The sequence below is a fragment of the Trachurus trachurus genome, assembly GCF_905171665.1.
Source record: "Trachurus trachurus genome assembly, chromosome: 6".
In the NCBI taxonomy this organism is placed as follows: domain Eukaryota; kingdom Metazoa; phylum Chordata; class Actinopteri; order Carangiformes; family Carangidae; genus Trachurus; species Trachurus trachurus.
In genome coordinates, this window is record NC_139897.1 from 34,230,690 (window position 1) to 34,244,198 (window position 13,509).

At 45.9% G+C, this 13,509-nt stretch overlaps 2 protein-coding genes across 2 annotated transcripts in view; both read left to right on the forward strand.

Annotated features, from left to right (window-relative positions):
• LOC310987529 (uncharacterized protein) overlaps positions 1 to 13,509 on the forward strand; it is a 300,910-nt gene that overhangs the window by 216,791 nt on the left and 70,610 nt on the right. The gene's annotated exons all lie outside the window — the stretch shown is intronic.
• Positions 2,570 to 12,844, forward strand: LOC310987251 (NLR family CARD domain-containing protein 3-like; the record flags this gene model as incomplete). The annotated part of the gene is made up of 4 exons (XM_083973440.1): positions 2,570 to 2,748; positions 9,793 to 10,061; positions 10,244 to 12,221; positions 12,552 to 12,844. 4 exons carry the CDS (start codon positions 2,570 to 2,572, stop codon positions 12,727 to 12,729), a joined length of 2,604 nt encoding a protein of 867 aa, XP_083829566.1. The 3' UTR covers positions 12,730 to 12,844.

A 13,509-nucleotide genomic window follows, 5' to 3' on the forward strand; every position in this document is an offset into this window, starting at 1 on the left:
ACATGAACCCCCACTCCACCCTGTCGAACGCCTTTTCCGCGTCTAATGATATAGCTAGTGCCCGGTGTTGCATCTCCGAGGAGTACTGTACTACATTAAGAAGTCTTCTCACATTAGAGCACGATAACCTCCCCCTGATAAAGCCTGTCTGATCATCATTTATAAGTGAAGGTAAATAATTCTCCAGTCTTCTGGCCAGCACTTTAGAAAGTATCTTGCTGTCCACATTTATAAGGCTGACTGGTCTATAAGAACCACATTCATCTGGGGGTTTATTTTTCTTTAGGATTAAAGAGATATTGGCCAAATTTAGAGAGGGAGGGAGACATCCATTTTTGAAGGAGTCCAAAAACATATCGGTGAGAGGGCCCACCACAATCCTGCTCATTTTTTTATAATATTCCGGCCCATAGCCATCCGGCCCTGGTGCTTTCCCACTTTGAAGTGTGCGAATAGCATCCAGGACCTCTTCCCTGGTAACCTGTCTATTCAGGAGTTCCTGTTGTTCTTCTGTAAGAGAGGGGAGACTTATTTGATCCAGGAAGGATTTTCTTAAGTCATCTGATGTATTGCATTCGGTGGAATATAACTTGTGATAGAACTGTCTCATAATATTGTTAATTTTTTTTGATTCATGAAATTTGTCTCCATTACTATCTTTAAGTGATGATATTAAATTAATGGCATTTCTGCCCTTTGCCAGGCGGGCAAGAAGGCGGCCAGGCTTATTGCCGTGTTCATATAGCCTCTGTTTAGCGAAAAGGATAGAAGCCTCTGCTTTGCTTGTTAGGAGTTGATTAAGCGCCGATCTTGCTGCTTCTAAGTTTTTAAGATTATGTTTAGATGGAGACCCTTTAAATTTGTTCTCTAACTCCTTGATTGACTGTTCCAATTCCAATTGCTTCCTGACTGTTTCCCTCTTATGAGCTGCTGTGTAAGATATAATTGACCCCCTGATAAACGCCTTAGCAGTTTCCCATAAAAGTGCAAGTTTCTAAAGTGCAAGTGCAAGTGCAAGTTTAAATAGGTAAAGTGCAAGTCTAAATGGCGCATGCTCTGCTATGTGTGGAAAGATGTCTATGGGTGTGATGTTATGGGAACATAGGGTTGTGGGAACATAGGGCCTAATTTTCAGTGGGGAAAAAAAAGTTACAAATGTGAGAACATAGGGCTGTGGGAACGGATACATGCTGTCATTCCGACGTCCCGTCATTCCGACATCCCACCAGTCTGACATCCCACCATTTAGACATCCCACCATTCCAACAAGGCTTTATATAAGGAAATGTGCGTTACACAACGGGTGACTCGCTCCTACTTCTCTGGACTCTCTCGATCTATCTGGCCTGTCTATCCTCTTCTCGGTCTTTTTACTAAACTTAACCAACACCTTTCTTCATTACCTAAGCCCAACCAGTGTAAAATCTTTTGGGGGGGGAAATATGCTATTAAAGGAATTGTCGGAAAGGCAGGATGTTTAAAAAGAAAAAGAACAAAAATACTGTCGTTCCGACCATAGGAGGCAGGAATTGTCGGAATAATGGGACGTTTGATAGAAAATTAAGTGTTGCCATTTAGACAATTAAGAAGCCTATGTCGGACTGGTGGGATGTCGGAATGGCGGTTGCCCCCTTGTGGGAACATAGGGCTGTGGGAACATAGGAATGACCCCGTGATTCAAAGTCAAGTCAAAGTCAAAGTGTCTTTATTTGTTCCAAACAGGGAAAATTGGTTTGCAGCCAGGAAGATCCACACATTCAAACACATACACAAATAGACAACACCAGATAACACGTAACATATCATGGGCAGATTAAAAGGACCTACTGCAAGATAAGATATGATTAAAATGACAACATGGTGACAACATGTGTGATGAATAAGACAGAGAACAGACTGAGCTGTAACTTGTAGTGGAGTGTCTTTAAATCTCTCAGCAGCTCTTCTACCACAGCTGGATCTCAGCTCACTGTTTATTCATGGTGTCAGAGTTCACCTGTCCATACAGGTGTAATACCAGGAGTTACCCAGCAGGTGGTGCCACTCTACTGTAGAAAGTCACTTCCCCTCCCTCTGTTATCATGAACTTGTGTGATTTCCTGTAAACACAGAGTGAGGAAGTGCAGGTAAAGGTAAAGGTGTTCATGTTCAGACGCCATGTTAGAGTGAACGGAGCAGAAGGAGAGAAACTGAAGTCTGAGACAAGTGAGTGTCAACACAACATTATTATTATTGTTGTTGTTGTTGTTGTTATTGTTGTTGTTGTGTCAGAGTGTGAGAGTCAGTGTGTCTGTGTGGACTGTGGAGGGAAGAAGAGTCAGACGTAGTCCGTACATACGTCAGCACATTGTCTCAGATTCACCTCCACACAACTTCTTCAAACTCACAACAAACATCAAAGGTCAAAGGTCACGGTGACTGGATGAACATGTATTTAATGTCAAAGTACTATGAGTGGTGGAGGTCGACGACTGGATCAGACAAGGAAGTGAACATTGTTTGTCCTCGGTGGATTTGGGTGTGTCTTGATTCTGTGTGTGTTACTGGTTTCCTCTCAGACTGACTGAAAATGAGTGTTAATGTGGAGAAACAGGAGGACAGATCAAAGTCTCCAGGATCCATCTGTCTGTCCGTGAAGAGTGACTGGTCCAAACCTGAACCTCCAGACTTCAGTCTTGGACCTGGACCTGGACCTGGACCTGGACCTGGACCTGGACCTGGACCTGGACCTGGACCTTCAGAGTCACGGTAAGAGACAGTTTCTACTGTAAACTGAGCTGAAGATGATTCAGTCATTAGACTCATGTGAAGGAAACAGAGAGAAACCAGGAACCAGATCCATCAGACTCTGAAGGTTCACAACAAACCCCAGAGACAGAAACATGGACACACACTCTGTCCATCAGACTGATGAAGCACAGCGTCCTCATGTTCCTGTGTCATCAGCCTCAGTCAGTGTGAACGTTGCTGCACCAACACTTTAATGATCCACACGTCTGAGGCTTTAAACTGAAGTCACAGTAGAGATTAAAGCAGCTGATACAAGAGGCTTTTATTTTGAAAAGTCAGGAACCAGACAGGAGTGATCAGTGTTTCCTGTTTCCTGTCTGTGACTGTCTGAGCTTCTCCACAACATGTAGTGAAGCTCAGGTGGAGCTGCTGAAGCTTCTGTTGTCAGCTTCAGTCTCCTCACACTGGATCAGAGCTCCAACACAGGTTGATTAGAGCCACACAGCAGCGTCTGGATGAGGAGCTCATTAGTTAAAGACCTGATAGGACTCAGTCCAGAACCAACATCAAACACATGATCAGTGTCTGAAAGAGGAAAACACCTAGCCTAGAAATCTAGCTGCACCCTAGCAGCAGCAAAAATATTTGCTCCGTAGGTGGGTCTAGAAACGAGCCATAGGAACTTTTTGAGTCTCGAACACCGATTGTGTTGACCAATCACAGCGCTCTATCTGTTTGGAGAGTCGTTGGGTGGGCTTAACGCGATCATGACGTACATTTTAATTAGCTTGTCAGGCTAACGACATCCTGCTCTTTGCTCTGATTGGTCGTAGCGCTACCCTATTGCATGTAGAGGCAGTTTGAAAGACAGCCTTCATCCCGCCCCCTGGATTGAGCCGAGGTCTACCGGTCGTTTCCAAACTAGACATTTTAGTGATATAGTCTGGCTTGTCAGGCTAGAAAACACCACCAACAGCTTCTCAATCATTTCACACATTTGGAGTAAAAACCACACGAGACGACGCAGAACTGAAGAGACTCAAACTAACCAGACCAGGGGTCTCATTTATAAAACTGTGCGTGGGATCGTTACTAAAAGTGTACGTACGCCCAAAAGCCAAGTTTTGCGTGCACTAGTAAATATTCAGACTTATAAAACCCTGCGTACGCACACTTCTAAGCAAACTTCCCTTTATAAATCACAGAGTTCCTACAATTGTGCGCAGCTGAATCCGCTTCACGTTCCGCCCTGTACACGCCCTGTTTTAATCGTAGATGGTCAATGCAAACCACCACATGAATGTGATCTGCATGTCAATGAGTCTGACGTGCTCTTGTTCTGTTGTGAATTAGCTGCAGGTGTGAAAGTGACAACGTGACGTGTTGCTGCAGCTGTTAACGGCGTCAGCGGCTCAGAGCGCACGCGGTGTTGTTTTGATGCGCTGCCCTCTCACATGCTGGACCCGGTTCGGCACATAGTTACAACAATGACAACAGTTCTAATCTGAAACGAGTTATTAACCTTCATCATGGTCTCCCTCTCCCTCCTTTCTCCTCCAGCGGTGCTGTGGTGCAGAATTACGCACGGGGCTCACCGCTGTATATTTACAGTAATTAGACTGATCGATAAAACTTTGAATAATTAGCAGAATCAGTTACTGTCATGTTCGTGTTTGAAGGATGATGCCGTGTTGATAGCAAGTAACTTAGTTTAATGTCTCACGTTCTCAACAACATACATGTGGCTTCATGCAGTCTTGCTCTACTGTGTTATAAGGTACAGTAAGCTGACTACTAACCAGTACTGCCGCCTAGCGGTCAAACATGTAATAACATCCAATCATAACATCCCCCCTTTTCTAAGGTAAAATGCATTAATGAATTATCACATTAGCTGTGTCAGTTATTTCAACCATTTCACATTCAGCATAACCCTGCAACACATAAGCAGTATAAACAGTTTATCAGATGCATAACTCATCTATAAGCCAACACTAGACCATTTAGAACACATTCACAACATCAATCAATATACATTTTGTTCAACATCTTTAACCTGCATATTGAATTTTCTTTGTTTATAAGTTCAGTCTATCAGGCTTTCTGATTTCTCTTGTGGACCTTCTTAACTCAGGTTCGCTTGGAGTAGGTGTGTGAGAGTCAGTGTTACAGTCCATAGCAGGTGTGGGAGTTACCCGAGATTCACCACAGGTTACACTGAGCTCACCAACAGTCCCTTGAGGAGTCTTTAATAGACTGCGACGATTGCGTTTGAGGATTTGTCCATCATCAGTTTTCACTGTGTACGATCGTGGAGCAACTTCTTGCAGGACAGTTGCTTTTGTACTCCATCCATCAGCATCCTCAATCCTGACTGTGTCGTTGGTAGTCAGTGGAGGGAGATGCTTGGTTGTTCTGTCATAGAATGACTTTTGCATCATTTTCTGTTGTCGTAGCTTATGTTCAATCTTTGAGTGATTCTTTTGCTTGAATTTGTCGTTTTGATGACTCGGCAGTGTTGTTCGTAGCTTCCTCTTCATCAGCAGTTCAGCTGGTGATAGGCCGCACTGAAGAGGTGATGCTCTGTAGCTCAATAAAGCCAGATAGGGATCCGAGTCACTGTCAGCTGCTTTCTTTAGGAGTTGCTTGAGAATGTGAACTCCTTTTTCAGCTTGCCCGTTTGACTGTGCATAGTGTGGGCTTGACGTCACATGCTTGAAATCATATTGCTCTGCAAACTTCTGCCATTCTTTGCTGCTGAAGCAGGGGCCATTGTCGCTCACCACGATGTGTGGGATGCCATGCCTGGCGAAGATAGATTTAGCATGTGTTATGACACAAGTTGACGTTGAGCTTGCTAGTAGCGCCATCTCAGGGAAGTTTGAGTAGTAATCCATTACCACTAAATAGTCTTTACCTCTGAGATGAAACAAGTCCATTCCTACTTTGTGCCATGGTGCTGTTGGCACCTCAGCTACCACCATAGGCTCTTTGCTCTGCTTGTTCCTGTGTTTCTGGCATGTTTCACATTTACTTATAAGTGTTTCAATGTCTTTGTTCAGTCCGGGCCAGAACACCGTGTCTCTCGCCCTCCTTTTGCACTTTTCGATGCCGAGATGGCCTTCATGTATCCTGTGCAACATGTCCATTCTCAAAGCCTGTGGAATAACAATCCTGCCCTTTTTCAACAGCAGACCATCCACAGTACTAAGCTCACCTCTGACATGGTAAAATTGTGGACACGAACCAGCTGGCCATCCCTCATCCATGTTCTGCATGACATGCTGTAGCTCAGCATCCTTTGCTGTAGCCTCCGCTATTTGTCTTGACTTTGTGTCAGACACAGGCAGTGTAGCCGACACCATGTTCACGTGACACTGTATGTCCTCGTCTGTTGCACTCACACTGTCGCCTGTAGTTGCTCTGGATAGGGCATCAGCAAGGACTAGGTGTTTACCTGGAGTATATATCAGTTCAAAATCATACCTTTGCATCTTCATCATTAACCGCTGAATCCGTGGAGACATTTCATTCAGATTCTTTTTGATGATGGCGACGAGCGGTCGATGATCAGTTTCGACTGTGAAAGATGGCAGGCCGTACACGTAGCTATGAAACCGCTCCAAACCATACGCCAGTCCCAAACATTCTTTTTCGATCTGAGCGTATCGGCATTCAGTTTTTGTCATAGCCCGAGATGCATAGGCTACCGGTCTCCAGTGCTCACCCTCAGCCTGGAGTAGAACAGCACCAATACCATCTTTGGAAGCATCTGTAGACACTTTTATCCTCTTCGTGTGGTCATAAAATGACAACACAGGTGCTGTGCTCAGTGTGTCCTTGAGTTTTTGCCACTCATGCTCATGTTTCACTGTCCATTTGAACTCACAGTCCCTGTGCAGAAGCTCTCGTATGCATGATGTCTTTGCTGTCAGATTGGGAATGAATTTACCTATGAAATTCACCATCCCCATGATGCGTAGCACCCCTGTCTTGTCTGTGGGCCTTGGCATGTTCTGTATTGCATGTATTTTGTCTTTATCTGGTTGGACACCACGTGCAGACAGCTTGTCTCCCAGGAAGAGGATCTCTTGAACACCAAACTCACATTTACTCTTGTTGAGTTTCAGTCCATACTTTTGTATGCGTTCCATAACTCTGTTCAGCCTCTCGTTGTGCTCTTGGGCTGTGGAACCCCATATGATGATGTCATCAATGTAGACTCAAACTCCATCCAAGCCCTCGATGATCTGCTCCATCGCTCTGTGAAATATTTCAGGTGCTGACTTGATTCCAAAAGGCAGTCTGAGAAAGCAGTGTCTGCCGAAGGGCGTATTAAAGGTACAGTACTTGGTGCTGCTTTCATCCAGTTTCAGCTGCCAGAAGCCTTGTGAGGCGTCAAGCTTCGTGAAGTAGCTGGCACCTGACATTTCACTGATGATCTCTTCACGTGTAGGTATTTGATAATGTTCACGCTTTATGCTCTCATTTAGGTCTTTAGGGTCCATACATATTCTCAACTCACCATTCTTTTTCTTTGTGATGACCAGTGAGTTGACCCAGTCAGTAGGCTCATTAACCTTTTTGATCACTCCTAGCATGATCATTCTGTCGAGCTCTTTCTTTAGGCAGTCTTTCAGTGGAGCAGGAACTCTGCGTGCTGCATGCACAACTGGTTGGGCTCCTTCTTTCAACTGTATTTTATATGTGAAGGGCAAAACACCAAAACCCTTGAAAACATCTGAAAAGTTCTGAACAATTGTGTCCATAGAGTCATTTGTTGGGTTTATGGTCGGAACGATGCGATACACTCTTTTCACAAGCCCCAGTTCTTCACAGGCTCTGTCACCAAGAAGTGATTCCCGTCCCTCATTCACAACAAAGAAGAATAGGTGGTGCACTTTTCCTTTAACTGTGACACTCAACCTGCACGTGCCCAAACATTTGATTGGCCGCCCATTGTAGTCTTTCAGTCCAGATTCTTTTCTTTTTATTTGTGGCTTATTTTTCATTGCCTTCACATCACACATGCTTATGAGATTTGCTTTTGCACCAGTGTCCAATCTCATGGTGACTACAGTCCCATTTATCATTAGAGGAGCTATCCACTTATCTTCTGTAGTGACATCATTTACATTGTCTGGCTTATTTATTTGTTCACTTTCACAATTCACCATTCCAACAAAGAACGTGTCACTTAGATCAGGCTCGTCTATTAAGTTTACAGTTTTTCTTTCTTCCCCTCTCTCCGTTTGGAGAAGCATTGTTTAGCAAAATGATTCTTGCCTTGGCAACTGGAGCATTGCTTACCAAACGCTGGACACTGTCTAGGCTTGTGCTGTGAGCCGCAGCGCTTGCAGTTTATCATCATGTCCTCCTGCTGTGCAGGCTGGGTCTGTGTGCGCCGTCTCCGCTGATACGACACTGCTCCAACCGCTGCCGCGCTGTCGCTCTGCGCCGAGGCGACTGCAGACATCTCGCTGAACGTCCTCACGTGCCTTTGGGACAGCTCACTGGCCTGGCAGATCTTAATGGCTCCTGCCAGCGTCAGCTCCATCTCCCGTAGTAGCCTCTCTCTGACCTTTTTATCATCCACGCCGTAGACAATCTGGTCCCGTATCATGGAGTCCTTCAGCGTCGCGAAGTTGCAGGACTGCGCCTTTAGCCGCAAGTCCGTCAGGAAGCTATCGAAGGGCTCCTGCTGCCGCTGTGTACGAGACCGAAACACGTACCTCTCGTACGTCTCGTTCTTCTTCGGAGAACAGTGAGCATCAAACTTGCTAAGCACTACATCCAACTTTTCATTATCTTCAGGACTGTCAAACACGAACGTGTTAAATACTTCTATGGCCTGTGGCCCTGCTATTGTTAGCAGCAGCGCTACCTTTCTTGCTTCTGGCTTCGCCTCGAGTCCCATAGCCGACACATACAGGTGAAACCGCTGTTTGAAGGTGCGCCAGTTCTCGTCGACATTCCCCGTCAATTTCAAACTTTCCGGTGGTTTTAAATCCATGTCGCCCATTCGAGTTTACTCCTGGTACCATGTCATGTTCGTGTTTGAAGGATGAGGCCGTGTTGATAGCAAGTAACTTAGTTTAATGTCTCACGTTCTCAACAACATACATGTGGCTCCATGCAGTCTTGCTCTACTTTGTTATATGGTACGGTAAGCTGACTACTAACCAGTACTGCCGCCTAGCGGTCAAACATGTAATAACATCCAATCATAACAGTTACATTCTGAGGAATGATCAAACATGACACTTCTCTTGATAACAAGAAAACAGAATGTAACAATTGTGCGAACGATTACTGGATTTTTTTCCCCCCCAGGGTTTGAGATTTAATTGTCTCTCGATCATATGTTCACACAGTATCATAGGAACATATAGTTATTTACACCATGTATTTATCCCATGCAGCAGCGCTGTCCTCTCCTCCTCCTGCGCTCCGGGAGTGGACAATATGACGGAGAGACGGTGGTGATTAAATATAGAGAAGGAATTTTGATTTTGAATTTTAAGTTAGATTCTAAGAAGATGTTTCTGAAACACCAGTCCGATGCAAAATAAGGGCGCTGTTGAATTAAATCACCGTGGCAACATGGATCTAACGCATACGGGTTGAAATAATGTGTGACGGCCGATAATAAAAACATAATCGTTCTCCTCAATCATCATTTCCTGAGTCTGACTTCAGTTTACCACCACACCGTCTGTGTCGCCAATTCCCCTTTTCCTCCAAACCATGCGTACGCATGGCTCAGAGTTTGCTTAGAGCTGCGCACATTATCCCGTTAAGTTTGTTTTTTATAGATCACAACCTTGCCGTGAAAAGTCACGTACGCCACTTTCAGCCCCGTTTTGTGCGTACGCAACGGTTATAAATGAGACCCCAGGTCAGGACCAGGTCTTCATTCAGCTCGTCTCTCTACACTCATCTTCCTCTGCTTTCTCTCTCTGCTCCTCTGCTTACTGAAGCCCCGCCCCCTTGAGGAGGTTAACCAATCAGAGCTCAGATGTGGAGCTGTGACATGTTGTTGATCCAGAAATGTCTTGACAGGAGGAAGAGGAGTGGTGTCTCTGTGGACCAGCAGCTGTCCTGCTGTGGTCTCTGTCAGGACGTCCTGAAGGATCCAGTCTCCACCAGCTGTGGACACTGGTTCTGCAGACAGTGCTTCACCTCAGACTGGGACCAGTCTGGTTCTTCGGGACCCCTCTCCTGTCCCCAGTGTCGACAAAGACCCAGAACCAGAGGTGAGCTGCAGACAGCCAATCAGAGCAGCTGTGTACAAAGTGAGACTGAATATCTGTCTGCTGATGTGGTCATTTGTGAAACCAGGACCTGTTGTTTTCTCCAGAGTCATTGTTCCATCACACAGCACTGACATTTAAGATGATGATTCAAACCTTCTCTTTGTTGTCTGTAGTTTTTCTGTAGCTGATGAAAATGATCTGATCAGATTGTCATACTCTCTGTCTTCAGTCTGACTCTGTCTCTTCTCTCTCAGCAGATCGTGGTCTGCAGGAGGTTTTAGATCAACATAAGATCAGTCTGAAGAGCAGATGTGAACGAGTGACTGAAGGAACTGAGGGAACAGGAAGTGGAACAGGAAGTGGAACCCTCCTCAACAGGATCTACACTGAGCTCTACATCACAGAGGGACAGAGTGAAGAGGTTAATACCCAACATGAGGTGAGACAGCTGGAGACAACGTCCAAGAAGAAGACCCTCCATGACACGACAATCAAGTGCAACGACATCTTTAAAGACTTACCCGTCCAACAGAGAGAGGACATCTCTACGGTTTCACCTGTCCAACAGAGAGAGGACGTCTCTACGGTCTCACCTGTCCAACAGAGAGAGAACATCTCTACGGTCTCACCTGTCCAACAGAGACCCATCAGAGTGGTTCTGACCAATGGCGTCGCTGGCGTTGGAAAAACCTTCTCGGTGCAGAAGTTCACTCTGGACTGGGCCGAGGGCTTGGAGAACCAAGATGTCAGTCTGCTGGTTCTGCTTTCGTTCAGGGAGCTGAACCTGATCAGAGATCAGCGGTTGAGTCTTCTCAGGCTGCTCCATGTTTTCCATCCAACATTACAGAAGGTCACAGCAGAGCAGCTGGCTGTCTGTAAACTTCTCTTCATCTTTGATGGCCTGGATGAAAGCCGACTGTCACTGGACTTCAACAACAGGGAGGTTGTGTCTGATGTCACACAGACGTCATCAGTCAACGTGCTGCTGACAAACCTCATCCAGGGGAATCTGCTTCCCTCGGCTCTGGTCTGGATCACCTCCAGACCTGCAGCAGCCAATCAGATCCCTCCTACATGTGTTGACAGGGTAACAGAGGTCCGAGGCTTCACTGACGCCCAGATGGAGGAGTACTTCAGGAGGAGGTCCAGTGACAAAATGCTGTCCAGGAGAATCATCTCACACATCAAGACGTCCAGGACCCTCCACATCATGTGTCAAGTCCCAGTCTTCTGCTGGATCAGTGCTACAGTTCTGGAGCACATGTTGACCACAGACCAGAGAGGAGAGCTGCCCAAGACCACGACTGACCTGTTCTCACACTTCCTGCTGGTCCAGACAAAGAGGAAGAAGAACAAGTATGGTGAAGGACATGAGACGAGTCCACAGGAGCTGATGGAGGCCGACAGGGAAGTTCTTCTGAAGCTGGGGAGGCTGGCGTTTGAACAGCTGGAGGAAGGAAACATCATGTTCTACCAAGAAGACCTGGAGCAGTGTGGTCTGGATGTCACAGAGGCCTTGGTGAACTCAGGACTCTGTACTGAGATCTTCAAAAGAGAGAGTGTGATCTTCCAGAAAACAGTCTACTGCTTTGTTCATCTGAGTGTTCAGGAGTTTCTGGCTGCAGTCTACCTGTTCCACTGTTTCACTAACAGGAACACAGAGGTCCTCAAGAAGTTCCTGGGAGAAGACTACGAAGAGAGAGAGAAGAGGACAATGCCTTCCTCTCATGGATTGGATGAAATCGATGGCAGTGCTCCATGGATCTATAACAGTCCCCCGGTTAACTTCCTGTGCAAATCCATGCAGAAATCCCTCAACAGTAGAAATGGCCACCTAGACCTGTTTGTTCGCTTCCTTCATGGCCTCTCTCTGGAGTCCAACCAGAGGCTGTTAGGAGGTCTGCTGGGTCAGACAGACAACAGTCCAGAAACCATCCAGAGAACCATCTACAACCTGAAGGAGATGAAGACTGATGAAATCTCTCCTGACAGAAGCATCAACATCTTCCACTGTCTGATGGAGATGAAGGACCAGTCAGTTCATCAGCAGATCCAACAGTTCCTCAAGTCAAAGAACAGATCAAAGAAACTCTCTGAGATCCAGTGTTCAGCTCTGGCCTACATGCTGCAGATGTCAGAGCAGGTTCTGGACGAGTTGGACCTGGAGAAGTACAACACATCAGTGGAGGGACGACGGAGACTGATCCCAGCTGTGAGGAACTGCAGGAAGGCTCGGTGAGTCCAGACATAATCAATATAATTATTGATCAGTAGTTTAGATCAGTAGTTCACATAAACAGAGTTTTTTCTCATTATTTTTAGTTTGACTTTGAAAACATTACATAAGTGATAATATAGAGTGAACAGGCTTTGCTTCAGGGTCCCGTCCATCCTGTGAGAGTGATGAGGATCATTGTGTCCTGTCAAACTCAGTCAGAGAAGATGAGCTGAAGCTCAGATGTTCATCACATCACCACGTCCTGTCATCAGATGGATCAACTGTGTTTTTACTGCAACTTTCATCTGATTTGATTCTGACACATTTGATATTTTCTCTCTTCACAGACTTGGTGATTGTAAACTCTCAGAGAGTCACTGTGAAGTCGTGGCCTCAGCTCTGAAGTCCAACCCCTCCCACCTGACAGAACTGGACCTGAGTAAAAACTACCTGAGTGGTTCATCAGTGAAGGTTCTGTGTGCTGGACTGGAGAGTCCAAACTGTAGACTGGAGACTCTGAGGTGAGTTCACTGACTGGACCTGTTGGACTTTTGTCTGTGTTCAGTTCAAATGTGTGAAGTTCAGTTTGAAGCAGCGACTGATTGTGACTCCATGTTACTGCAGCTGGTAGAAGGTGAAGGGTCAGAGGTCACTCAGAGGTCAGTGTGGTGATGATGATGATGATGATGATGATGATGATGATGATGATGATGATGATGATGATGATGATGATGATGATGATGATGGTGATGAGCTGCTCTCAGATGAAGCTGCTAACAGAACAGCTGGATCAGCCACTGTAGCTGAAGCTGAGCAGATGTGATGTAGATGTGAGTTTTCCCTCTTTGCTTGGTTCAGGGTCAAAGGTCAAAGCAGCTTCCCAGTGTGAAAGGTCAGGTTAAAGTCCTGTAGCTCAGAGAACAGTGTTGGTTTGATGATCCCACTGTGGAGACACTGAGGCTCATGAACATCAACACTGGGCTCCACAGGACGGAAGCTTCAGCTCATGGTCAAATGACATTAAAGGAGTTTACTTCCTGTCCACAGTGTCTGTGAAGCAGCCTCTGGTAACATGACTCCACTGTCAGTGAGGGGTCAGAGGTCAGCTTCAGACAGTGGACAGTTTCTCCTGAGCCACTGTGACTGTGTCCACAGCCTCTGGACCTGAAGCTTCTTCAGCTCTGAACAGATGATGAGACACTGAACGCTGTCAACAAGGAGCTTTGTCCTCAACTCACTGCTTTTATTCTTTATTCAGATTGGAGCGCTGCAGTTTGTCAGAGATCAGCTGTTCTTCTCTGGGCT